This window comes from Alligator sinensis, unplaced genomic scaffold (assembly GCF_000455745.1).
Source record: "Alligator sinensis unplaced genomic scaffold, ASM45574v1 scaffold730_1, whole genome shotgun sequence".
Classification (NCBI taxonomy): domain Eukaryota; kingdom Metazoa; phylum Chordata; order Crocodylia; family Alligatoridae; genus Alligator; species Alligator sinensis.
Genome location: NW_005842027.1, coordinates 2622796 through 2649451, shown reverse-complemented (window position 1 = coordinate 2649451; position 26656 = coordinate 2622796). Strand labels below are relative to the sequence as shown.

Below are 26656 nucleotides of genomic sequence, written 5' to 3'. Positions count from 1 at the left end.
GCAGGAAATTGAAAACGTTTCATGATCCCTGTTGCATAACATAATAGCTACTAAATGGAATACGAGTCAAATGAATACCTTCTTCATGACTCTAGTTGGTGACTCTTGTTGAAAATGTTTCAATACCAACAAAGCAATATAAAGAAAAACCTGCATTGCACCTGTATGCAGTAAATCCAGCATAGGGGACAGAAGCAAGACATGAAACCTCTGTGGCCTTGCAGTAACACTGTAGAGATGAAGAATGAAAGCTTAAATTAAACATAAGACTAATACCACTATAATGACTGGATGCCATGCTAATTTAAACTGAAGAGTTCTAAGGATAACACTTGGAAGCTCACAAAAATATTAATGGGCTGGTAGTTATATCCATGCAGGAGGATAGCAAACAAAGATCTATAGTACAATCCTCTGTACTAATTTGATTTTTCTTATTAGGCAAATCCTCCTCAGGGCAGATGCTCTGTCTTATGTGCTGTGTAGCAGCCAGCTAGTATGGTTGGACCCAAATCCTGTTGCGTGCTTTTGGCTAACTCAGCACAAGTAGTAGTACAGAGATTCAGTTATTGATGCGCAATAACAATCCTGACTTAATTTTCTAGGCCTTTTATAGATGTTATGTTTTTCTAGGTTTAATCCAGACTACAGCCATCATAATATACATGTGAACATTTGTAGTCCGAATTAAAATTGGCTCTAGAGTGAATTAGATAATTCTCATTGAATGAGGATTAAAGTTAATGCAGACTAGGGCAGTCCAAACTAGGCACTTTAAACTGTATTAATTAACCTGTATATCTTGCAGGTATCTAGGGCTTACTCTTGCTCATGCCCAACACCAGGTGTAGCAAGTGAGCACAGGTTTGTGGCTCTGATTGTGAATGGTGGGCAGTGTCTAGTGCCCCCCGCCACCTCTACTGCACAAGTGCAGAAATGCACAAAAACCTCCCTGATGGTCAATGATAAACTATTAACCCTTAATTCAAATTGAAATTCAAATTGAAATTTGATTCAAACTGTGAGATGCAAATCATTTAACACAGTTTAGAAAACAGTGATCATATCTACAAAAGGCCCTAGTGTCTACCAGCTAAAAGGATCCAAAGCATTTCATAAACCAAGAGCTTATTCCTTGAAGTGGCAGCCAGAGATATTAGTGAGAGTAGAGGGAACTCAGCGCCAGGATTATGTCCTATTTATCACATTTATTAGGGTGGTGTCACACGTTCAATAGCTTGGTCTTGCCAGAAACTTAACTGCCTGCATACCTCAGCTAATTTGATTATTTCTGCTGACTTCAACTGGACCAGTTGAATTTTTTATTCTGCAGCAGGATAGTACTTGTATTTACAAATACAATCCTGCTGCAGAGTAAATTAGTTTACTCCAGCCTAATAGAGGTGCACATGTAGATGTGCAATGTTTACTGCAGAGCTAATTAGTCTACTGCACAGTAAAGGTGTTGTGTAGATGTGCCCAGTATGTACTTGACTCTTAAATAAAACTCTTTTCAAAGGAAGGTAATAATAACTAGCCACAACTAATATATACTGGTAAAACAGACTCTGAGAGGTGAACTGCCCTGCCCAAGGTTACAAAATGTGTTAGTAGCAGAGGAGGGAGCAAACATCAAATTTCCTGACTTCTGTCTACTGCTCTATCTATTGGACCATCATTCATAATTGATGCCTTTTTTGGTGGTATAATGATCAAATATTTCGCCACAGCAAAAATAACAGAAGTCTTGAAATCTCGTTTATCTTCATATGGGAATATTTTTTGATTAAATTAAGTTCTTTCTTTATAGCTGTCTCCTAGCATAGGTGATCTATGGATATAGGATATCTTATCAGCTATTTCTTCTTTTGTTGTACTGTTTTCTTGTGGTGGCTGAAGGATCTCACAATGAAATGCAATGAAGAAGAAAAATCACTCAGCACTGAGGCCTTTTCCAAGGTGTCACTGACCAACCTGCGCAGGCCAGCAGTTCCAGATCTCTCCACAGACCTGGGAATGAACATCTTTAAGAAGGTGATAAGAATTATAACTAACTACATTACAGTATCATCATCTATAATACTTAAAGGCCTGTACTGACTCTGTGGTCAGGTTGAATGTGGGATTTGAATTTGTTTTCTTTTGAAGGAAGTGTCTATCTGGGCATGTCATATCCATGAATGTATTCATATTTTCTATATGGTCCCAGACTGAAACCTTTACTCAGATAAAACTGCTACTGAAATCAATCAATGTAATTTGTTTTTTCCACAGGGGAGTTAATTTTGTGATCAGATGCTCAAAATAATATTAATCGGAGTAGCACTCAATTTCAATGAATTAACCTATTTTTACCCCACCAAAGTATCTGTCTCTCCACTATTGAGGTCCTTAGTACAGTTTTGAAGATACAAATTAAAATCCCATCTTGTGATGAAACAAAAAGCACTAAATCAAATAAGATTGTTTGATTCCCTGCATGATAACACAGGAAAAGATGTGGGGAAAGACAGAAGACACCAATGCAGGTTCAAGAGCAGTCAGAATAATAATAGTGACAAATGTAATAATAAAATGTTTGAAATAAAAAAGTCTGAGTTGTTTATAGAAAGGTGTAGATATGAATGGAGATGGACATTAGGGCAATAAATCCCTACCCTAGTGGTCACCATAGTAAAGATCTGTCTGTCAGCTAAACCCAGGGGTTACTCTGGTTGGATCCTTAAAATATGATTGGTGTTGGAGTACCAATACCCATCAGGGCTATGACCAGGCTGTTACAGGGTTTGAGTGGGGAGTCTGAGGTGGGCCCTAAAGGCTTTTCCTGCATCTGTTTCTGTCCTTTCCCTGTAACTGTAGTCAGATTCTCTTCAGCTTCTGGCTGACTCTAACCTGCTCCATCTGTTTCTTCTGCAGTTCAAGAGCCGCAAAGAAGATAGGGAGCGCGAGCGCAAGGGATCCATTCCTTTCCACCACACAGGGAAAAAACGTCAGCGAAGAATGGGTGTGCCCTTTCTCCTTCATGAGGACCATCTGGACGTGTCGCCCACTCGCAGCACATTCTCCTTCGGCAGCTTCTCTGGGATTGGGGAGGATCGGCGTGGCATTGAGAGGGGAGGATGGCAGACCACCATATTAGGTGACACTCTTAGCCCCAACTTTGAGTTATTGTCCTCCAGAATGTTCAAATGATAGCAGAGGCTTCTTATTCCTCCACTGCTCAGGTGTTCAGACTGTCCACTTATGCCCTTCGCCCTCACCTGCAGGATTGCATACCTATTACAGAAGTGACATAATTATGCTGACTGCTGACCTCATATACTATGTTTAGGTCAGTTTGTTTCTGATAAGTAAATGTAACAGGGACCAAAAATATCCCAAGAGAGTCCAATCCTTTCTTACCTGTGGCTGCAGTGGAAGTCTTGCCAGAGAAAGAGCTGTATGCAAACTGAGAAAGGTGTCACAGCATTTCTCTGATCTTGCCCCACTAGATACTTGTCAGATGCTGTGTTTAGGTCCAAACAGTGAATCTGGCAAGCTTCTAAACCCATTGAATGTGGGCAGCATCCAGGCCCAGTTGCTTGCCTCCTGTAGTGCAGTTTGATGCTCCTTCTTGGAAGTGGCACCCAGTAGTCAGCTTCTCAGTTCTCCCTGGTTACTTTGAGCTCCACACATGAGTACTCCAGTTTACAGTTGAACCCTTTAGGCATATGTGACAAGGAACTCAGAAGTTTTGCAAAGTAACTTCTTCAGTGTCCATATTTATTTGTAGGCAAAAACAGAGACTTGCAGACTCATGAAAAAAATGACTAACCCTCCATTCAGAATTCCTTCCTCTAATGTTTTCACCACTCCAAGAGCCATTTGGGGTTTGCTCAATCTTTTCAGGGCCGTACATCCTCTTGTCTGACTTCTTAAATATCAGTTTGTCTCTTTCTGATCCTGAAAATAACTCTGCTTAGTTTGTTCAGGTCCAACAGTCCCCAGGTTCACCCTAGCCCAGAAAGAGCACTCTTTTTTTAATAGCAATTTCTAATATCTTCTTTATCTCTCTGCAAACAACATGGGAAGAAACCTGCTTCCTTTATCGTGGTCAATCTCTTTAGTTGTTTTATCAAGGAAGAGCCAGTCAACATTAATGGCTCTTTTGATGGTCCTGTAGCAGCTTTGTGAGCCATTAATATTGGGTGGCCAGGTCTGGGGCTACTTGAGGAATTGAGGTACCAAGCAGGTTCAGGAGAAGTGAGCAGAATCTAGGGAGAAGCCAGGAGATGAGTCTGAGAGCAAGGTCTAAGAACAAGCTGAATCAGGAAGTCAGGAGATAAGGTAGAGAGTGGAGTCAGGGAGCAAGCCAGGTCAAGAAGCTGGGAGATCAAACAGGGAGTGGAGTAAGAGCACAAGTTGGAGGAAACAGCAAACTGGTCTGTGATCAGGTTGGGTCCTGTTGTATGGACCATTTCCTGTTTCTGCTCAGGAGCTTTTATGGGGGAAGGTGAGTCAGCTGACCCTGACTGCCCACTCTGGTGACTGGAAGTGGGCAGAGGGCTAGCCCCTGATGGAGGCTTCAGGCAAGCATTGCTCAGTCTGGGTGGTCAACTGTGGAGTGGCCGGTCAGGATGAGTGGCTGTGCTGCCAGGCTGAGATCACAGACTGACAATGAGCAACCTGTAACTGAAGGAGTTGTCACTTTTCCGCTTTCCCTTGTTTCCTAAGCATGAATTCAATAGCCTTCCATAGCTGCATATATAACCAAAGTCTGCAATGTGCTTGCCTGACATAAGCGATTGGACCTATTTTTTTTGGTTCCCAGGGACTGGAGGGCACAATGATGGGCTGAGATCAAATAGGGAGTGAAAACACAGCTGATTTTTAAATAGCATTTTTTGAACAAGCAGCATAAGGGATCTCATTGATTTTTTTTAAAGTGTCAACAAAGGGGACAGTAGAGTTCTGGCTACATACCAGAGCAGCCAGTTGTAGCAGTTTGTATGTGTTGGGGAAGTGGAGAGGAAGGGCATGAGGAATAATGCAATGTGGGATGTGTGGAGGATTCACCAGACCTGTGTCACAGAGAACTTTGTATCCACACATAACACTGAACTAGTCCAAAATTACACTTGATTTTCCAGGTACACTTTTGAACTAGGTCTGGTTCTAGGTGGATTTTAACCAGTTTAACAGGATTGTATGTCTGTCCACTTAAGGTTTAAACTGCATGTAAACTGTTCTAAATATGTGTGTGCATCACAAGAGAGTATACAATATGTGACATGATCCATGGCAGCAGACATAATAAACATTGTTGGTTAGAGTTGTCCACAGAGTTAATAAAAATCCATCAGAATTCATAAGTTTGTAGGAAGGCAGACTTCCCAGGCCATCACATAAGGATTTCACAGTTTGGTTGTTCTGCTTCATTTTTTTTTTCTGATGGTCTTAGACTCCTGCTTCTTTCAACAAACCCCATCCTCCTACTTCAGTTTCCATTGCAGAGACCCCTAGAGCAATCCTTACACTTGGAAACTGAGGAGCAGCTCCTATTCCACGTTCTAGGTGTGTACATGTGAGCCCATTCCATCCTACTTAAACATCTACCAGACTGTTGTCACATTTACTTTTGTAACACATTGTCATCTTTGCCTTAAAATTGTCACAAATAGCAAGTAGAAGAAGACATATTCATCTTTGTGCTTTGTGGTTTTTCAGGGACTTGAGCAGGGTTGAATATTTAGGTGCTGAATATGTGGAAAAGAATCTGGCCCTGAATTTCTATTTCTTATGCTGTCTGTAGGAAAGTTTACCAGACGGGGAAGCTCTGACACACCTACAGAGATGGAGAGCCTGAGTGCTAGGCATTCACACTCTCATCATACTCTCGTCACTGATTTGCCTGACCACTCAAACAGCCATGGAGAGAATACAGTCAAAGAAGGTAAATTCAGTACAACTAGAGCAAATGTCTCACTGAGGTATTAGCTGCAAGGGGCTGAGATGATGTTGGCATTCTCATTTAATAAATATTAGGTTAATCTCACTTTAGACTTTCTGTTCTTCCATACATCTAATTATTTTTTTACTTGGGATAATCATAAATGTCTTTTAGATTTATCTAGTAGTTTCACTGAAGAATGTTCAGTCACCTCTAGAGTGGCAAACAACATCTTTTTAACAGTGCACAGCACCATGGCACAAAAATGTAGGTTTAGAAATAAGCAGTAATGGGTTTTTATTATTATTATTACTATTATTATTATTGTTATTATTATACATTTTTCAGTATTTGCTTTTCTTAAACCTCCAACTGCTGGAATTAGGAGACTTTGTGAAAATCTCAGTTTGCACCTGGTATAAATAAATTTCCTTAACCCTGAGATGGCTGTGGAGAAAAGCTTTAAACCTTGTAACAATGTAAAACCTAAAGACTCAGAAATCAAAAGAGAAACAACAAGAGCTCCAAGAGTAGAAGAAAGGAAAGGCTCCATGTTTTTTTGGAACCTGACTTAACATTTTGAATGCTTTGGCTTGGCAATTATGGAAGTTAATCAAATTGCAGTATCCTTCCAAACTACAAAGGCAATGAAGATGAGCAGATTATAATTACTCTTATCAGCATATGGCCAGACCATCAGCACTATGCTCCTGCTGTTTCAGTAAGGGAAGTGACTACCAACGGGACAAAAGCATTGTCACTTTTTTCTAAGTGTGCAATTTTAAAAGCTACAGGACAGCTCAGCCTTGTCAGGAAGGTGCTGTTAATAAAGAGCTATTCTATTGCCTTGTTGGCAAAATCAAGCATGGGGAACTGCTGCTTTCCTTTTAACCAGATGCAGAAAAGATTTAAAACTCCCATTTATCTATTTGCAGTACAGTATCTTCATTATTTCCAGTGCACAAACCTGTGCATGGACTATTCACAGGTTTTAATGAACATACCCCCACAGCACTTCTTTGTTGTAGGGAGATGATTATTATTACCAAGGGGAACTAAGATGCACAGAGACTAAGAGCTTGATTTTTAAAAGCCTTAGGTACATAATTACCTTTAAAATCTGACCCTGAGTGATTTGCCTAAGAGTCTTAAGGAAATTTGTGTCAGAGAAGGAAGGCAGACAGAAGTCCCAAGCTGAGTCCCAAAATAGCTATTTTACATTCTTCCTGTGAAACCCTTTGACATTCAGAAGAGAAGGGGCTGTTTTTCTATACAAATGTTTAGGTCAGTGACCACTCTCAGTAATACTGGTGATGTATTGTTCACCTTAAGGTGAGAATGTGTCACATTATCAAAGTTCTGTGTTTTTTTATTAGCATGTATTCAGCTAGCCAGTGTGTCTGGTAGGGTATAGCAGCTGTCAGAGTTTTCAGAATCTAGTCAAACAATTTCCAAATGTGGAATTCTAATGGCATCTTACACTGAAATTTTGATGGGAGAAAATAAAGGAGGATGCAGTGTTGGTGAAAATGTTCTCCAAAAAGTTGACCCATTTTTGACCTATTTCAGGATAAAAATAAGTTTTTAATTAATGGGAGGAAATGATGTGGCTTTTAGCAGCTGATCTGAGTTACAGGCCACACTGGACAATTTTGCCCTATAGAGAGCGCTGGCTACACAGCACTTCTTACAGCATAGATTCCAGACCTCAGCTGCAACCAAGTGGTTTTGGGCACAACCGCTAAGCACAAAGCCTGAGTAACAGAATGCCATTCTGTTCCTAAAAAACCCCTGCTGCATATCCTTGGCCTGATGTAATATGTAACAGGGAGCCAAAGGCCTGTGTTACTTAATGAGGAAAGGACTGCAGGCTAGCTCTTGCTGTATAGGCAGGCAGCTGTGCCAAAGCTAGCTGCATTGCAAAGAGCTGGATCAGGGGTGCAGATTTCCAGGCAGCTGAAAAATAAGGGCTGCAAGCAGCAGTGTTAAATTGCAGCAGGGAGGGGCAGGCTGTCTATTAAGCAAAAGGAAAACCCCCTGTGCTTTATTAGGGAGTCACCTGACCAAAAGGGGCAGGGCTCCAGAGCATATAAACCCAGTGCTTGGAGGAAGTCAGGTAGTCTAATACTGTGTTGTAGGAAGTAAAGTTCTCCTAGAAGAGAGGAGCTGCAGGAGATACTCTGGCAGGCTCCCAAACCACCCTCAGATCTGGGGGAAGGGGCATGTCTGAGTTGGATCCTGATTTGGGAAACAGAGACAAATGGAAACTGAAGGGGGGCCTAAAGCATGACCCCAAAAGCAGATACAAGTGGTCTCAGAAGGCTAGTGCCTGAGCCCAGAGGGATGACAGGGGCCACATAGTGATTGATGATAAGGCTGGGATTGAGGTGCCGACAAGTGTGGGTGGGCCCAAGCTTACAAGTCTGCAGCTAAAGTAACCAGCAGGCCAAGGCCAAGAGGACCAAAGCCTGTACAAACCAGTGTGAAGAAGTCTGGAGTCTCATCTGGAAGACATGGGTGTGGCTATAGGGGAAAGCAGAGGCTATGAACATTGCCCATAAGGCCCCTGGTGCCCTATCTCATTAATAGGGCCAGAAGGGCCACAACTGATTGCCCAAGTGGCAAATTTGCAGTGGACTAGACCCACTCTGGGACCTTGGGGCAGCCTCCCAAACCCTTTGAGCAATATCAAGGCAAAATAACTGGGAAGGCTACCCCAAGGGGCCAGAGCAGGAGTCACGTGTCCACCAGGGGGGGTCACAGCCACCCCTAGGGCACAGGTCCTGTCACAAATGCCTAGCTTTCTTTCAGTGGCTTTGACCATAGGAGTCGCATCTCTTTTTTCTGGATGGCACCAGCCCTCATCTAATCTCACTCAAACACTGAACACATTGTTCAGCTGCCCCACTGGGGCAGCTGAGATGTAGATGTGTCATCTGCAAAGTGTCATCTGCTTACTGAAAACCCCATGTCTGCTCTAATCTTCCTGGTGGCTTTCTGTTCCACTGAACCAGAGCATACCCTTCAGGGCCCTCTACAAAAGCCAGGGGAGGCATATACAACACTTAGTAGACTCCTGCTCTCTCTGTTTTTAGTTAATTTGGTCCCTATGATTTCAAATAAAGGGCTGGGACTAAATCACATGACATTAATTTTAAGCTTGAGAGCTATGGTCCTTAACAAAGCAGCTGGGCACCTAGGACAACAAGATACTTGGGGACAGCAGCAACTTCTGGGTGGTGCCATGGCACCAATGCAATCATGCAGCTGCAGCAGCAGCTGATATTTCTATGCCCTCCACCCCCCCGAGTTGATGACCAGTCAGTCTATGCTAGTTACGCTATTGCTGTCTGTATTACAGCTGTGCAATCAGAGCTGACTTGTGGAGACATAAGGAGCTTTCTGCTGGTATGCTGCTATACCAGCTTGTTGAATGACATAAAATAAGCTGATGAAAGCTGGACTCTATCAGCATAGCATTTAGATTAGACTGAGCTGTCTGATGTCCCCATTGGGTGGGGGAAGAAGGCAGATTTCTAAGGTGCACTGATGTCTCCAGCCCTACAGCAAGGGTGAGAAGATGCAGACATTGATCCAGTCCCCCTTGCTCCTGCAGCAGAGAGAGAACATAGCTTCACCCCTTCTGCCTTCCATGTAGAGAGTAGCAAAGAACTCCCAGTGCTTCCAGAATGCCAGTGGTCTGTGTCTGCCATTCCCAGCATAGAGTTACATCTCTTCACTATATTGTAGTTGCCTAAGTTGGAGCACTCCAGGCCTGATTTTATAGCACCTGTACAAATAATCCCATTGACCATTTTGAGGCCACAAGGACACAACCTATAGTAAGTGACACTGTGCTGTACAGCCATAATTCCCTCTCTGCTCTCTGTTCGCTGCAGTTGGGAAATAATTTTCTGCTGACTTATATCCACCCTTGCAGTGCCTCGGCTCTGCTTGTTGGTGCATTGTAAAGCAGAGACCATGCTTTGATTAGGCCCTATCCATGTGATCCAGGGGAGTAATAGGCACTTGCATGTAAGGTGTAAATGATGGATGTTTATAGTCTCCCTTCTCTCCACAGGCCCACAAACCATTTAGCTCTTGGTTAATAAGGTCATATGGTAAGATAATACAAGTAAAGATACAGTACAGGTTGTCATTTTATTTTCCCTAGGTTGGGAACTTTGTGCTGTATGTATTTTTTAAAATTGTCACCTATACCCGAAGTAATTGGTAATGGCTACATGTTCTGAAAAATATGGGCTTTTTTAAAATGCATCTTGAAAAAGAATTTTCCTCCATAATCTGGTCCTGAGAAGGTTCATGTGACTTCCAGGGTGAAGAATGTTTTATTGATATGCCTGAAGGCTGCTAGAGAAGAGTAGAAGTTCCAGATATTGATTTGTGCAAACTAAACTGCTCTGAAAAACAGAAAAGAGAAAACTGGCTTATTTGAAATTAGAACTATATGTTCCTTTTTTGATGTCCCTAAAGCATTGGCTACCTATTTTAAAACAAAATAAATGATCAGCCTCTAGAACATCAAATTAACAGGAACAAAATCCCTTAGGCCATATGTACACAGTAAAATTACCAGGTAGCGTCACCTCCAGACATGTCATGCTGCTTGCCGCATGCTGCCTCTTACCCGGAAGTATTGTAGCCATGTCTGTGAGGTGTCATAGATGGGCTATTTAGCTCTGTCACTGACAGTGGTGCTAACTAACTCACCTGGAATGCTATTCAGATACCCCGGTGGAGACGTTGAGCCTGCAAAGTGGATCTACAGCACTTCTGTTTTTTTCACAGCCCCTGCTTTAGGGATATTTCAAAGAATTTATGGGACGTGTCTGAGGCACACTGTTCTCCGGCTATTTTTTGTTGAAATAATGACACCTAGGGGATTGTTTCAAGCTGCTGCAATTTTAATTTACAGTTCTAATTTTGTGCTGAGGACCAGCGATAGAACTTCAAAAAGAATGAAGCTGCCTTTGCCTCTCTTCATTTCAGTGCTGTACAGAATTCAGGAAAGAAAGACAGCCTTTGTGAAAACCCTTGTAAAATGCCACAATAGCCACAGCCATAATTTTATAATTGCATCATTAGAATCAAATTGTCAAGACACACATTTTTTTCCTGCAGTACGCTCCCAAATCTCCACCATTACAGTGGCAACTTTCAACACCACATTAGCCTCATTCAACGTGGGCTACGCAGATTTCTTCAGTGAGCACATGCGAAAACTCTGCAATCAGGTACCCATTCCAGAGATGCCCCATGAACCATTGGCATGTGCCAACCTTCCACGGAGTTTGACGGACTCCTGCATCAATTATAGCTGCTTGGAGGACACAGATCACATCGATGGAACCAATAACTTTGTCCACAAGAATGGCATGCTGGATCTTTCAGTAAGTAAAAGAGTCATATATTTCTCTTCTATTAACATAGCTGTGCCATTGAACTAACCTTAGAGATGATGGGTATGCCTGTTTTTTTTCCCCACCATCTCTGTATGTCTGTCTACTTCCAGCAGTGCCTGAAGGTCATTTAGAAAGTACAATAAGGGGACCTCTAGTTAATACACCTTGTCTTAGCTTTAATAAGAGTAATGCAAGGACCCCTGGAGGGGAATATACCCATAAAGGTTTACTGAAAACTAGGGAAGCATACACATCATAGCAGAAAGCTTTATCCTCCCTATTTCTTTTCATTTATGATTCTTTCCCCTCAATACCAAAAGGTTGTGAAATATTCAGAATCACAGAATTTCTCAGCTCCTTCCTCTGCCCCCACTGCAATAGATCCTAGCAAAAAAAACCCAACCATTTCTGTCTACTTGACAGGATGATATAAATCTTTCACATTTAACAGAATTTAGTCAAATTAAAATGAACAGAAGTATTCTTTTCATTTATGATTCTTTCCCCTCAATACCAAAAGGTTGTGAAATATTCAGAATCACAGAATTTCTCAGCTCCTTCCTCTGCCCCCACTGCAATAGATCCTAGCAAAAAAAACCCAACCATTTCTGTCTACTTGACAGGATGATATAAATCTTTCACATTTAACAGAATTTAGTCAAATTAAAATGAACAGAAGTAGCTAAGCCCCAAGGCATTTGCCTTGCAAAACCTAATATTCTTTAGTGATACTATTATTTAGTGCTTCTAGTATTCCCTAGCAGCTTCAACCAAGCTCCCTGAACACTTCTATAGAAGAGAGACTTTATCCCCATTCAGACTGCTTGTTCAAACTGCCACATACTGTGATGCCTACAACAACTTGGCAAGAGTTGACTTCTGTGTGCAATGAAACCACTGCCTCTCATGTTTACCAAAGTCATCTCTCTTATTGCCCCATAGTGGTCTGTTTCCAATCCATTGTTTTTGTCCTATACCTAGAGCACAGACTTTTGGGAGCAGGGGCCATCTTTTTGTTCTGTTTGCACAATACCAACCATTTGGGGGTTCTGGTCCATGGGTCCAGCTCCTAGGTGCTATAATAATATTCATAATAATTAGTAATAATAAGAGGAGAGAAAATAAATCTGACCAAAATGCATTGTTTTCACCTTTCTAGGTAGTTCTGAAGGCTGTTTACTTAGTTCTGAACCATGACATTACCTCCCGCATTTGTGACGTGGCACTGAACATTGTTGAATGCCTGCTTCAGCTTGGTGTGGTGCCCTGTGTGGAGAAAGTCAGAAGGAAGAGTGAGAACAAGGAAAATGAGGCCCCTGAAAAGAGACCAAGTGAAGGATCCTTCCAGATCAAGGGGGCCACATCAGGTGGCTCTGCCTGTGGATTTGTGGCTCCCTCAGTCAGTGGAGCTGGAGATGGAGGAGGAGAAGAAGGTGGAGGTGGTGGAGGGGGAGGTGGTGGAGGCGATGGAGGTGGAGGAGGTGGCAGCAGCGGCAGTGGCGGAGGTCCTTATGAAAAGAATGACAAAAAACAAGAGAAGGTATTTCATGGCCACCATATATGATATTTCCAAATAGTATGTGAGGCATGAGGCCTATGCCCATGGAGACATTTGTGTATTTGTGTTGTGCAATTATAATTTCCCTTCCTGATAGGGAGGGAAACTGCCAGACTTTCTTTTATTGGCACCACAAAGACATCTTAAATTAATTTGTTTTGCTGCAGTATGCACAGCAAAATCACTGTGATTGCACTCATCACTGTAATGAGTGCATCACAACAGAAAATTTAGCTGCTGTGGCTGTGACTACTACAGAGAAACAACTGTAGTACACCTGTATATAAAAACTATGTTCCTTATTCTAGATAGGTGCTTTTTATCCTGTAAAGCTAAAGAAAGTATAAAAATCTAGATCTGTAGCTCAGTTCATTTTTCTTGATAACCAGTAATTTTGAATTTTGGCCCTTCAGTATCTGGCATGGAGTTAGTAGTTTTGCTAATTCCTAAAATTGTTTCTCCCTATTGTATAATATTTCAGCCATTTTGGAAAATATTGTTTTCCTACCTAAGCATGCCTGGCAAAAAGCCAAATGCTCTGATGTCAATTTAGTTGTAGAAATGTATTTGTCCAGTTATATTCCTATCTACTACACTTGTAAAGTTGCAAACTCTCTGAGCCAGATATTGCTTTCATTGTATCTTTCACTGGATCAGTCTGTAGCAAGTACATGCAGGGAATCCGAGACAGCTGCAGGACTAGTTTTCAATTGAAAATCTGGATTCATATTTAATATCAATGCTTTGTGCTTTCTGAAATGAGTCAGATTTTTCATCTCCAACTTGTTCTACAGCCAAACAACATGGCTATGTGGTATAGAACCTTACTAATTAGCATTAATTTGACATGGGAGAACCTCACCATTTCATATGGCTGGTGGGGAGGTTTCCCTGAATTTAGCAAGCTGGTGAGTAGGTGAAGAAAGAAATTTAAAATCATGGAACATAACATGTGCTTTGCTCATTTATTTAAGCACTTGTTTATAATGTATCTATAATTAACCTGCTCTAATAAACGCACTGTAGAATATTCTAAAGAGTGTTACTATGAGATCACACTACAACATCTTGCTGTTACAGCTTTTCTAGTTTTAGACTGCTGCCCACCATTCAAAACTGTGGAGGTGCTTCTACAACATAGGCTTTTACACTCTACTAACATACATACCATATATGCATACAATACATATAGTATTTATGCATAATTGACATCACTGTCAATATTTAACATAATTAAATTGTAGCAAATCCTAATAATCTTATCAGATAAGTACATACACTGCTTAAGTGTATAGCACCCTTCAGCCTACTACTTTGTGATATAATTAAACTCCATTTAACTGCATACTGACGGGCACCAGTAGTGGGGAAACAGCTTCAAAGTGCTGGTATTGGAAGCCTTGAAAATGAGCTTAAGGGTTGCTAATACCACATTACTGACACTGCTGCTTACATTAAGTTTTGGTAAGTGCAGAGGGTTTTTTTTTTAATCCCAAAGCTTTGCACTTAAATGGAGTTGAGTATATCTCTTGCAGGTTGGTTACCAGTTTACTCAAGGCCATTAATATTTTTGTTGAGATCACTTTGGGCATTCCATAAACAGATTTGTTTAAAACTCCAAATATTTATGATTTACTTTTGGCTGAGCCTCCAGCTTTGTCTACATTCAAAAGTGGTACTGGTTTAAAGTGGTACAACACCCCCCCCACATATGGACACAGTGGGTGCATCTACATGTACACTTTACTGCAGAGTTGACTATTTAGCTCTGCAGTAAAGCACCACAATCTACACGTGTGCCAGTATTAAAGCACAGTAAATTAATTTACTCTGCTATAAGACAGTACTGTCTACAGCGGAGTAATTATGTGTGCCGAAATGCACATCTAGACGGTGACAGTGGCTGGCTAGGGCATGAGGGTGCTAATGTGTAGGGGCTGCTTGCTGCACAGCATTGCACTTTACCTCCCTTGTCCCCAGCCAGCCCTTCCGCCACCCGATACCAGAGCTTGGGCCTGACCCCCCTCGAGCCTGCTGCCAGCCTGGAGCTTTTCTGCCCTGGCTCAAAGTGTGAGTGGACACGTATATGCTGTGTCTGGAAGCAGCTGACTGGCGTGAACTGCACTAGAGTTTATTGCTCCATGTTAATTCAACGTGTAGATGCAGTCAGTTATATGAATATAAAGGTATATTTTATATCTGTTTTACTTTTCTGTTTTGTATGAATGTAAACCCCAGTACAGACATTTGGGGTTTACCTAGAAATTTTTCCCTTAACTTCAGTGAGTGCAGAAGCATACTTAATGCAAATACTTTTAAGTGCTATAGCAATAATTGTTCATTGAATTCCTTAGTAAATACCAGGTAAGCACATTATTGGTGCATAGCCCTGGGTAAGAACTGACTACAGGGTACAGGGTATTAGACTGTAGGGTATTTATATAATGTAAACTGTTGTGGATTAATCACTGTAGGGATACAGGCACTGCCATGGGTACAGTTTTGCAGCATACCTGAATTAGCTTCAGACTGAGTTAGCTTTGTTACTGATAGCAATGTAACTATGGCAGCACAGAGCACAATATGGGCTAACCCCAGAGTATTTACCCAGGTTTTTAAGCATGTTTTGTGATCCACAGTAAGCTCCATGCTGCCACAGGTATGCTGTTATCAGTAACCTGGGATAACCAATCCAAAACTACCATGGATATGTACATGCAAGCTGCAGTGTGGACACATTTTAGGATTTACTCAGTAATCTGGACAGACAGATAATCTGGGCAGGCAGATAATTATGGTATAGTTATATACCTCTTGACAGATAAAAAACACCTTTAATAGCAAAAGATTACATTTGGATTGCTTAAAATGCAACCTAAAATGAATAAGAAAAAATGGACAAACTTAAAGCCTGTATTCTCAGCAGCCCCATTTTACTTTATCATTGCCTTTAAAAAGCTGCTTTTTGCTTTGACTGAAATACTGGATATTTAACTAATTAATTGGTTGGGCTTGTATTCAGTTTAAAGTAAAAATACATTTCAGTATTCTCTGGGATAAATCAAAACATTGTTTTTATTGTCAGTATTTAAGGGCACTCAGACCTAATTCAAGCATAATATTTTGAAAAATAAGCCTCCTTTTACAGCTCAGTATATTTTTTAAAGTTTTGATTTTAGGTAGAAGTTAATAAACCAGGAAGAAGAAAAGGAATGCTGGGTTCATTTGCTTTTTGTCTTACAATAGCGTTGGCCCTGGATTTACAACCCAAATACCTTGTTCTGGGCAGACCCAAACCCTCAGACCGACCATGATTTCTCCGTTGAATAATAGGCAAATTTTATTGATACACAATGATAGCAAATAAGAATAATGCAGGCAAGCCAAACAAAATAACACCCCCAATTCTATATCTACCAGTCCTAAGGCTGCCACAGGGGGAAGGTGCATCTGGCCAGTACGCAAGCTTCACCCTGCAGTTCTCTCTTGAATGTCAGCAGACTGGAGGTTGAGGGTCGAGACTCACTACCCCCAGGTGGGGTGGGTGAGATGGGCTGGTGGTTTACCCTCTGTCCATGGTGGCCACGGGTTCACTTCTTAGAGGACCCTTTGCTGTTCTGAAATCCTTTTCCTCCTTTGATGACTCTTCATTCCCGGCCATCATTGATTGGTCACACTGTGGTCATCATAGTGTCCATGTTCTGTCCTGTCAGCATATTCCTTTGTGCCAACAAACCCATCACGTGCACACATCTTAATTTGGTTATTTACCGGTGTCTTAATTTGGTCCATCCACCAAAACCAGAAATCCCAGGGGCTTTGCCGCTGGTCACTGTGACCTAATGCCACCTTATCTCATGTTACAGAGCAGTGTGGTACATGTCTTCAGTTCCCAGCCTGTGTGCCTGCTGGCTTCAGACACAGTGGACCTTGAAGGAAACTTTGCCACAAACAGGCTTTAAGAAACCCTTGCCATTCCCCTGGATGATTGTTCTAATGCAGGGGCAGGTAATTATTTCAGCTAGAGGGCTGCTTAACAAGTTTTGATGAGCTGCCAAGGGCTGCATGGGTAGCCCCTCCGCTTGACAGTTGCCCCACCCCTGGTCACCATCTCGGGACCAGAAGGTCCTGCCCCCTAACCCCTAACCTTTGTCACCGGAAGTCCCTCGCCTTGCCCCCGGAAGTACTCCTTTTGGCAAGGAGATTTGCCATCCTGGAACCAGGAAAAAAACCAAATTACATTCTTAAAATCAAACATATAAATACAATGTTCATTAATTTGATTTTTAAAAATATTTTTGTCATGATTTACGTGTGTTTGCATAGTGTACATAGAGAAGATTGTTTAATGGTTTAAATTGAAGTCTTACTTTTGTATATTGTAGCGGGTTGCGGAGGGGTGTGGTGGTATGGGTGGTTGCGTATAGGTTTGTGGGGGCTGTGGGTGTGTTTGTGTATGTATGTATGTGGGGAAGGGTAAGTGTGTATGTGGGGTGGGGGAGCATGTGGAGGAGGGCATGTCTTTCCCCAACCAATTCCCATTTTTCCCACTTGCCGCCACCACTCCCCCCTGCCTGCCCACCACTCCAGCAGCACGCAGTTCCCGGATGAGACCGCAGAACATAGCATGAGCCAACCCAGGCCCCGCAGTTCCCAGCTGGCTCCTGCTGTGCTGTGCGGTGCCAGTGAGGCTAAGCTGGCTCCTGCTCTGACAGCAATCCTTCTCCCCCTCACCCCCCTCCTTTGCTCGTTCTTACCAGAGTTTGCACTCTTGGATGGAAGGAGAGTGGGGGAACAGCCAGAAGCTTCCTGGTGGGGGTGGGGAGCCTGGGGGTTGGGTGGGCCTTGCTGCTGCCACCCCTGGGTCCTACCACTGGGTCCTGCTCCTGCTGGCACCAGGCAGATAATAATACATTTTCTAAATTTTTTAGGGTCCACACAGGCTGGATAGAGCGACCTAGTGGGCTGGATTTGGCCCACAGGCCAGATTTTTCCCACCCTTGTTCTAATGCATATCTACTTTACCTACAAGCCAATTCCTAAAAACAAACCTCTAAATATCATTTTCTAGCCATCAGTAGTACTCAGAGTCTCCCATATCTCAGGCCGTATAAAATAAATAGTAAGACCTGTCCCATGCCCTGAGGAGTTTATAGTCTAAATAGATAAAACAGATGGATGCAGGGAGAGAAAATAGAACTATAATGCCAAGGTGTCACATTAGACCAGTGGCAGGGCTAGGCTGGAAATGGAACACAAACCTACTGACTCCTAGTCCAGGGCATTATCTGCTAGACCAGATACAACCCTTGTTTTATTTCTTCAGTAGAGAGAGAGGATTCTGGTCCTTTAGGCTGCATATACATATGCTGGTTCATGTTCTAATTAGAACACTCCAGTGTGGCCTCCCCATCACATGTATAAGCCCCCACTGGTTTAAAAATGACTGCTGGGGTGCTTTACATCAAGTGAGATTTAGATAAAGCATCCTGTGGCCATTTTTAAACCTGTGGGGGCTTAATGTGTATGACGGTGAGGTATTTTAATTACAGCAGCTCTCCAGGAACCACTCTAATTAAAACACCCCCCTCCCTACCGCTCAAGCACATGTATTGGCAGCCTTAGTTCCTTAGGGTTATATGCTACTCCACTTACTCATGCTCAGTAGTACCTCAAATGTATTCCCATGGACTTCAGTGAGACTGTTTTTGGAGTAAAGTACTGCTTGCCCTCAAATATAGGTTGCACAAATTGGTTCTTATATCAGAGATAGTTGACTAGTTGGAGTAATCCACTTGATATCAATGGGGACTACTCAAAGTGGTAAGAATTACACGGGCTAGCAAGGTTTTGCATAATTAGGTCCCAAATGCAAATAGATACTTTACAATAAGATTTTCAAGAGTTATTTAACTTATCCCTATGAATTATGGACTGTCTGAGAGCAAAAATTCCCAATAGTTTGTTACAAGTAAATGCTAACAATTTATCAGTTACTCTGACTGCAGTTTCATGTGATATTGTTTCTGTTCTGTGATTCTAGGATGAAACCACTCCAATAAGCACCCATCGGCTGGCACTAACTATGCTGATCAAAATAGTGAAATCCTTGGGCTGTGCTTATGGCTGTGGAGAAGGACACCGAGGGCTCTCTGGAGATCGCCTGAGACACCAGGTATTCCGGGAGAATGTAAGAGAACTAAAGTAGATTCCAACTCTCCCAGCCCCCCAGATTTTAAATGAGTCTCCTGATGTTGAGAGGTTCCACTCTCCCCTCCACATGGTTTCCTTTCTAATGACAAAAGAATACTGCCCCCCAAAACTGGGAGCACTGACTTCGAGGTGCAGCCCAATCAAGGGAGGCAAAGGCAGCTTTAAGCCACCTTTGTACCTTCCAGTTTCCTACCCTTGGATCCAGCACAATTTAGAGCAGCCCCAACAGGGCTTACCTGCAACAGGCATTTTTTATGAGCAAAACTGTAACATGGATATACAACACAAACATAAATGTCACTTTTTACACTGGTGTATCATGACTACATGAAGGGGTTAAAACAATGCAGCTATATTGGATTGGCTACATTGGCACAAAAACCCTAAATATAGACAAGGCATGTAATTCTATACGGTGGCCTTGAACTGATATTTCTGGGCTGCTCCACGAGGTCCCAGTAGCCAGTGTGCACTGTGCTCCAGTGCTCCAGGGTAGCAGAAGACTCCTCTTCCATTGGTCTGGCTCCTAGTGAGGCAAAGATATACCTAGGCTGTGGCTCTTGGTTACCATTCAAGAATGACAAGTGGAAAATACAGCTCAGAGCTGTGTGTGTGTTTTTATGGGTGTCTTTGATCTTTTCTATCCCTAAGATCCTGGCTATTGCTCTGACCACATCCCAGAGAATTAAAATGGATCCCTGGGGGATTTCAGTGGGAACACAGCCCCAGTGCTCTGCCAGACAGGAGCTCTATAATGGAGTCTTCCAGCCCTGCAAACATTTAACTAGTAGCGAGCTGATAATATATTTACTACCAGGTTTTGCTGCAGTGAGCATTCCCTTTGACTAGAATTATCGATGCATACTGTGCCCATAAAAATGGAGGTGAGAGTGGGTCCTGGAAGTAAATGAAGCCAACACAGGGGGCTCTCCCCTCCTCCTAACTGGTCTTTTTTTTTTGAAGAATGACAGAAAAAGTGCATGTTGTGTGTTGCGTTTTGATACCGAGCCTTGAATTCAAAGCATTCTGTAACATATGCTATATCTGAGAGTGATATAGAGTTATGATAAGGATCAGTTAATTTCTACAAGTGTGTGGTTGTATTGTAAAATGTAAATGCATTCTTCTTTGCTTTGGTTTGCCTGGCAGCTTGTTCGTGGGCTTTTAGCTGTAATGAATTTTTCTTGCCATTTGTTGAACATTTTTACCAGTTCTAAGAGATTGTGACTCAGACTATAAAATCTCAGAATAAGGATTAGAATTTTAAAAGATAAGACTCCCCCAAGAATCGATTACTGATTTTATCTAGGATTTTGTCAATTTTCCCCATTTGAGTATTTCTATGGCTTTCATCATTACCATATTAGATGTAACTTCACAGTCCTCATAGCTGGGAGGTAAAGAATTATCCTGGTTTTACAAATGTGCAAAGAGATTAAATGATTTTGCATTGCAAAGGAAGTCTGTGGCTGAATCGGAGACAGAGCTCAGGTCTCCCAGGTCCTGCAAGGTGCCCAGTATATTCTTTTCCAGGATCATCCTTCCTCTACTACAACCAAACAACACAGAGCACGTCAGTATTGTAAGCAACGGCTGCCTAAGTCTCCTCTGAACTCCTTTGGAAGCTGCTCTGTATAAACCCATTTCTCTGCTCTGGTTTTCAGTAGCTAGAAAGTAACTTTACTTTTTTGCTGGGCTGTAAAGACCACAAGAGACCAAAAAAGAAGGGAAAGAACAGCATGGCATAGGGATGTCTCCTGATCCAAGTTCTATTGAAAACAGGGAGGAAGAATAGACACAGTGTCCCTAAATCAGACCTAAGCCACTTGCAGTAGAGTTTTCATCTCTGGACTGGGAACTAAAGCTTTATATTCAGATTGCTGTGACAGAGGAATGCAAAGTGGTTACTCTGAATTAGGGGATCCTTGTTAGTTGTTATCAGGGAGACCAAAATTAGAATTCATTTTGTTTTACACTGAAAATACAGAATAGTTCTCAGACAATTCCAAATGTCTGTACATTGGTTTTTTCCTTTCTAAATTCTGATTTACAAGCTCTGGCATCTATACACACACAGTGAGGCTGGTCTGATGCACTCTAATTACAGCACATCGGAGCAGACTTGATTAAACGATTAATTGCGTCTGCTGGAGTGTGGTAATTACCATGCTCCAGCAGGCTCCAGCATCATGTGTATCAGCATCCCCGTGCTGAGAAATGGCAGCGGGGGCACTTTAACTAAAGCTCATCTTTAGTTAAAGTACCCCCACCACCATTTTTCAGTGTGAGGACACTGATACACCTGATGCTCTGGGCACTCTGTGTCCTGCATCCCCTCCCCTCACTTCCAGAGCATGTGTATAAATGCCCACTGTGATTAGCACCATTATTTTCTAGCTACATAAAATACCAGTGTAAGGGTAGAAACTTAAATTCATAGAATAATAAGGCTGGAAGGGACCTCATAAGGTCATCTAGTCCACCCAACCCTCCCACTCAAGATAGGATAATTCCTGACTAAAGCATCTTTAAAAGTGTTGAAAGACAGATATTTCAGGGTCAGGCTACTCTGTGTGTAGCCTGTTCCAATAGTTTCTTATTCTTAGGGCATGTCTACACGAGATGCATTAATGCACATTGGCCTAATTTAATATACATTATGGGCATTAAAAATGGCAAAATTAGCAGGTATCAAATTTAGACATGATTAGTTAAAGCACGTGTAGATGCAACTGGACACTAACTTTAGTGCCAGGTCTGCCCAGCCACTAGGGGCATATGGCAGGGCTGCAGGGACTTGGCACTAACTTTAGTGCCAAGTCTCTTCATGTGTAGACAGTCTGTTAAAAATTGCTTCATGATCATCAGCTTAATGCACATTAAATTTAGTTGTGCTTAAATACATGTGTAGATATGCTCTTATAGTGAGAAATCCTTCCTAATATTGAGCCCAAATTTCTCTTTCTGGAATTTATAAACCTTGCTCCTTGTCCTGATACTTGTGGCCACAGGAAATAGTCTGTCACCATCCTCCATGTAATCATCCTTCAGGTAGTTTGAAGACTGTTGTCAAATCCCACCGTCACCCCTTTTGTCTTCTCTTCTCCAGACTAAATAATCTAAGTTCTTTCAAACTTTCCTCATAAATTATGTTTCCCAGGTCTTTAATAATTTATGTCACTCTCCACCGGACTCTTTCTAATTTGTCAATATTTCTTGAAATGTGGAGCCCAAAAGTGGACACACTTGGGGGCAGGTCCAGGAGGAGATGCAGTGATGCAGTTTCAATGCCCCACTCCACCTTTGATTCATGCTCCACCCAAACTTTAAAACCAACACCCTGGCAGTGCTGAGAGAGTCAATTGACTTCATAGCTCATTGTCATCTCCCTGATTCCTGTTAATCTCTCTCTAGTCCACAGGTGTTAATGATTGTCTATTCTTTGTTATGGTCTTGAGGTTCTGCTATTCAAACTATTCTTTCTTTTTCAGTTTTGCTGTCTGTTAACCATTCCCAGTAATGTCTCTGTTCTATTTCACAGTCCTGTGCACTGTTTTTAACACTAGTTAAAAACATTTAACTCAAATCTGGTAATATTAAGTCAGGTATAGAAATGAATGATGGTGTGATATTGGAGGCACTGTCAAGATGCTCAAGAAGGCTAGATTTTGTTGTACGAATCTGATTGCATATAATTATGACTATAGGACTAATGAAACAATATCTTCTGACAATTTTGACTATTTTTTGCCTAGTTTGTTGTGTTCTTTTTAAACTTTATATATAATTAACAAATTTGTGCACATTCCAATAGTTACATTTGTATAGTGCTACTCCGTTAGCATATTAGTAAAGGATCTAGTTTCCATTTAACTGGAGAAAAATATGTGTTGTGTCATATGTGATGTGTCATACCACCTGCACCCCTCTTTTCAAAATCCTAGATATGCCCATGGACATAGTACTCCAGATGAGGCATCGCCAGTGCTGAATAGAGTTGGAGAATCAATTCCCTTGATTTGCAAGTGATGTTCATATTAATGCAGCCCTGTGTACTGTTGAAGAGAATAGAATAGAATTCAGTTTTATATATTATCTTTTGAATCAAGCATCCCCAAATGCTTCCTAAAGCAATGTGTGAAATGTGGGTAGTGGCCATATCAGCACTATGCAGTCAGGAATACTTTATCATATAATCATAGACTTTAGGGATCCCACCAAAGTCAAGTGAAGTCCTTTCCCTTTCTTCAGAGAATGCTGGATCAGGTTCTAGGGACAGCTTCTCATGTTCCATGGAGACGACCCAAATCTGTTTGCAGTTGTGAAACTAGGTGGAGTTGGGTTACAATTTGAATCATTTATACCAGGGGTTGGCAACCTTTTGCTGCCATGGGCTGGAGCTTGTGACTTGGTCCCCTGCCATGGGGTACAAATCTCCAGCCTCTGGAGCACCCAATCTGCCTCTGATTATTCTCTCCTCAGGAACCCTTAAGGTTAAGCTGAGGCACGAGAGAGGATCAGGGAGGGCTGCAGAGGGGATGGAAGGCTCAACATAGCTGTATTTTTTCCAATCCCCTGCACTGCCCCAAGTTGGGTTGGACCTTCGCAGGCTGGATCCAACCTCTTTGTTGGCTGGGTCCAGCCTCGAGGGTCATGGGTTGTTGAATCCTACTTTTACAGCTGTCACAGGATAGCAGGGCATCCTTTGGTAATGCTGGAAAATTTTCACCAAGAGCATGGGTTGAAAATGGCCCACATGGAATAAGTAAACTTTTACTTACCAAATTACATTTTGCATTATTTTGGTCCCAATCCAGTGAAACACCTAGGTGCAAAGCTTGATGTTGAGTATATGAGTAGTCTCTCTGAAACTGATGGGCTAGTCATATGCTTAAACACAAGCTTGCATCTAGGCACCTTGCTGGCCTGGGGCAACTAGCGAGATCTAACACACTGCTGGTTCTGCTGTTTGTTTATTTGAACAGGTTGTTTTGCTGCTTGTGATAACTGCATGTACAACTGTATGTCTAAATAATTTTAATATCTGTCCCTTAGTGCACTCCCCTTGAGCTTCAGAAACCATACCCCCATGGAGAGCACCAGGAAAGAGTCCATACTTCTCTTGGAGCTGATATTTCAGACTTTTAAAAAACTCACTGCATTTGGGTCATGTTTGTATGGTTACATTTGCAACGCAGAGTCAGTTCTTATTTTTTTTAACTAAAGGCCTGCATTTTCAGAATATGAATTGGGCACTAGGAACAGACATATCTAATGGGTTTAATCTGGACCACAGGCTGAAAATCTGACATCTTTGGGCCAGAGCCTGTTTTATCAAAAAATAATTTTCAGTCAAGGACAACAGATGTCAACTGTAATGTGCAGTGAGACTTTGTCTTCTACATGGAGGGTCTCAATGGGTGGCTAAACGTGACCTTGACCTGCCATCTCACCCAAAAGCAATGCAGTGGCACCTTCTATTGAAGTGGTTGGTCATCTTTTAATCTGAGCCCATGTCCTGTTGTGAGATTTGAATATTTGACTTACAGTTGAAGTTACTTTATACTGTAGCACAGAGAAAGCAAGAGCAGAAAAGCACCCAAATGACCCTGCCACTGTTGACAAAATTCAAGTGGATATTTCTGATTTTTTTTAATGTCTTCACAGGCTCAGAATTGCCTCACAAAGCTGTACAAGCTGGATAAGATGCAGTTCCGGCAGACGATGAGGGACTATGTGAACAGAGATTCCCTCAATAACGTGGTGGATTTTCTTCATGCTTTGCTAGGATTCTGCATGGAGCCAGTCACTGACAGTAAGGAGAGCTAGCATCTCAAGCCCAGTCACTTTTCTAAGACAACAACACCTGCAGAGAGGATATGCATTACAATTTTCAAAAAGTCAGAGTGAATGGCTGAAGCCAAAAAGTAAAATGGAATGATAAAATCCATTTTTCACCTGGTGTGTGGGTCACTGGAACTCTATTGAATTCAGTGGAACTACACCAAACTACATACACCCCATATACCCAGCTGTGGGTCTTAATAACCTAGTCTATTTCCAATACAATGACATTTAAAGAAACACATGTGCCCTCTTTTTGATGCATCCTACCTGTTTGTTTATAGCTTGGCAAAGGGAAATTTCCTCTCTAACATGCCTCAGGCAAGAAGTTGTTTTCTGCTTAATGACATGACTAGATGCCAGCTGGAGTGGACTGTGCATTCCAGCATTTGTTCTGAATGGAGATATAATTGAGCATGTAATACTCTGAGTATAGCCTAAAGGGAGGCAGTAAATAGCTAGAACAGACCTCGTAAACAAGAAGGTGGTGAGCCTTCTGGTTTATGTGCCTACAACGTGAGTTGGATTTATTTTTGAAGATAGACAATTAATTCAATGACAATTGATGATTGCATGCATACATTTCCCCCCTGCATGCACAAGCAGATAATTATAGGCGTTTAGAATACAACCTGCCATACATCCAGGTAGTTAGTCCAGTCCTGTGTGCTGCCTGTAGTCCAAAGCGCTTCAAAAAAAGGTTCAAGAAACACCACAGCGGATAGCTGTGAAATCAGAGGCATGCATGATGAATCTTTCAAACACCCAGCAGTTACAAATTGGTCTGTACCTCAGAGCAAGAGGGCATATGATGTCCCTTTTGACTGTTTTCACTCTGTCTAATGAAAACTGTGGATGTTCTCATTTAAAAGATCCTTTTTTTTAATGTTTCTGTGATCTTGGCCTCCATACTATCTTGTGTGAATAAAGTTCCACTGATTTAAAAAAATCCTTTTATAAGTGCTAAATTTCTTGCTTTTCAGTTTAACTAAATATCCCATTGTTCATGTGAGAGGGCATATAGGAATGCCTGATTTACCATTTTCTCCTCTTCATTATTTGATATACCACTAAATTAGAGGAGAAAAAGGGAGAGGAAGTATCCTCCTGATCTTTTCAATTTATTTTCACGTAGATTTTTTTCAATTCCTCTTATTATTCTTGTCACCTATCTCTGACCTCCATTTTTATCATATTCATTGTGAATTGAACAGAGTGTTCCGAGTGAGGTGTTACCATGGATTTACATCTCTTAATGCATTTAAATACATCATTATATTTTGATGCATAATGTTTAACCCATCTCAACAATTGGGTTTATTCATGCTTGCATTTTGCAGACAAGGCTGGATTTGGCAATAACTTCACCACAGTGGACAACAAATCTACTGCACAAAGTGTGGAAGGAATTATAGTCAGTGCTATGTTCAAGTCCCTGATCACTCGCTGTGCCTCTACTACACATGAACTTCATAGCCCTGAAAATCTGGTGAGAACTTTGGTTCATGTTCTAAAAGCTTATATTTTAATTTTGTCTCAAGTGGCAGCTAAGCTTTAAAATTAAGCCCAAATTCAGTTAAACAAGACCTCGTTGGTGTGACAAGCTAATACCTTTGGGGTTTGATCCCCTTTGTCTTCAGATAGTGCTTTTGTTGGTTTCTTTGTGACCTTGACATTAGTGGAAAGAAG

At 41.7% G+C, this 26656-nt stretch overlaps 1 protein-coding gene across 1 annotated transcript in view; it reads left to right on the top strand.

The window, feature by feature from the left end:
• UNC80 (unc-80 homolog, NALCN channel complex subunit) overlaps positions 1-26656 on the top strand; it is a 200673-nt gene that overhangs the window by 30945 nt on the left and 143072 nt on the right. Inside the window, exons 9-16 of the mRNA XM_006022285.2 lie at positions 1900-2034; positions 2917-3139; positions 5792-5932; positions 11072-11340; positions 12512-12892; positions 18954-19100; positions 24791-24938; positions 26308-26456. Of these exons, the coding sequence (XP_006022347.1) occupies positions 1900-2034; positions 2917-3139; positions 5792-5932; positions 11072-11340; positions 12512-12892; positions 18954-19100; positions 24791-24938; positions 26308-26456 (1593 nt within the window). The remainder of the gene's footprint in view (positions 1-1899; positions 2035-2916; positions 3140-5791; positions 5933-11071; positions 11341-12511; positions 12893-18953; positions 19101-24790; positions 24939-26307; positions 26457-26656) is intronic.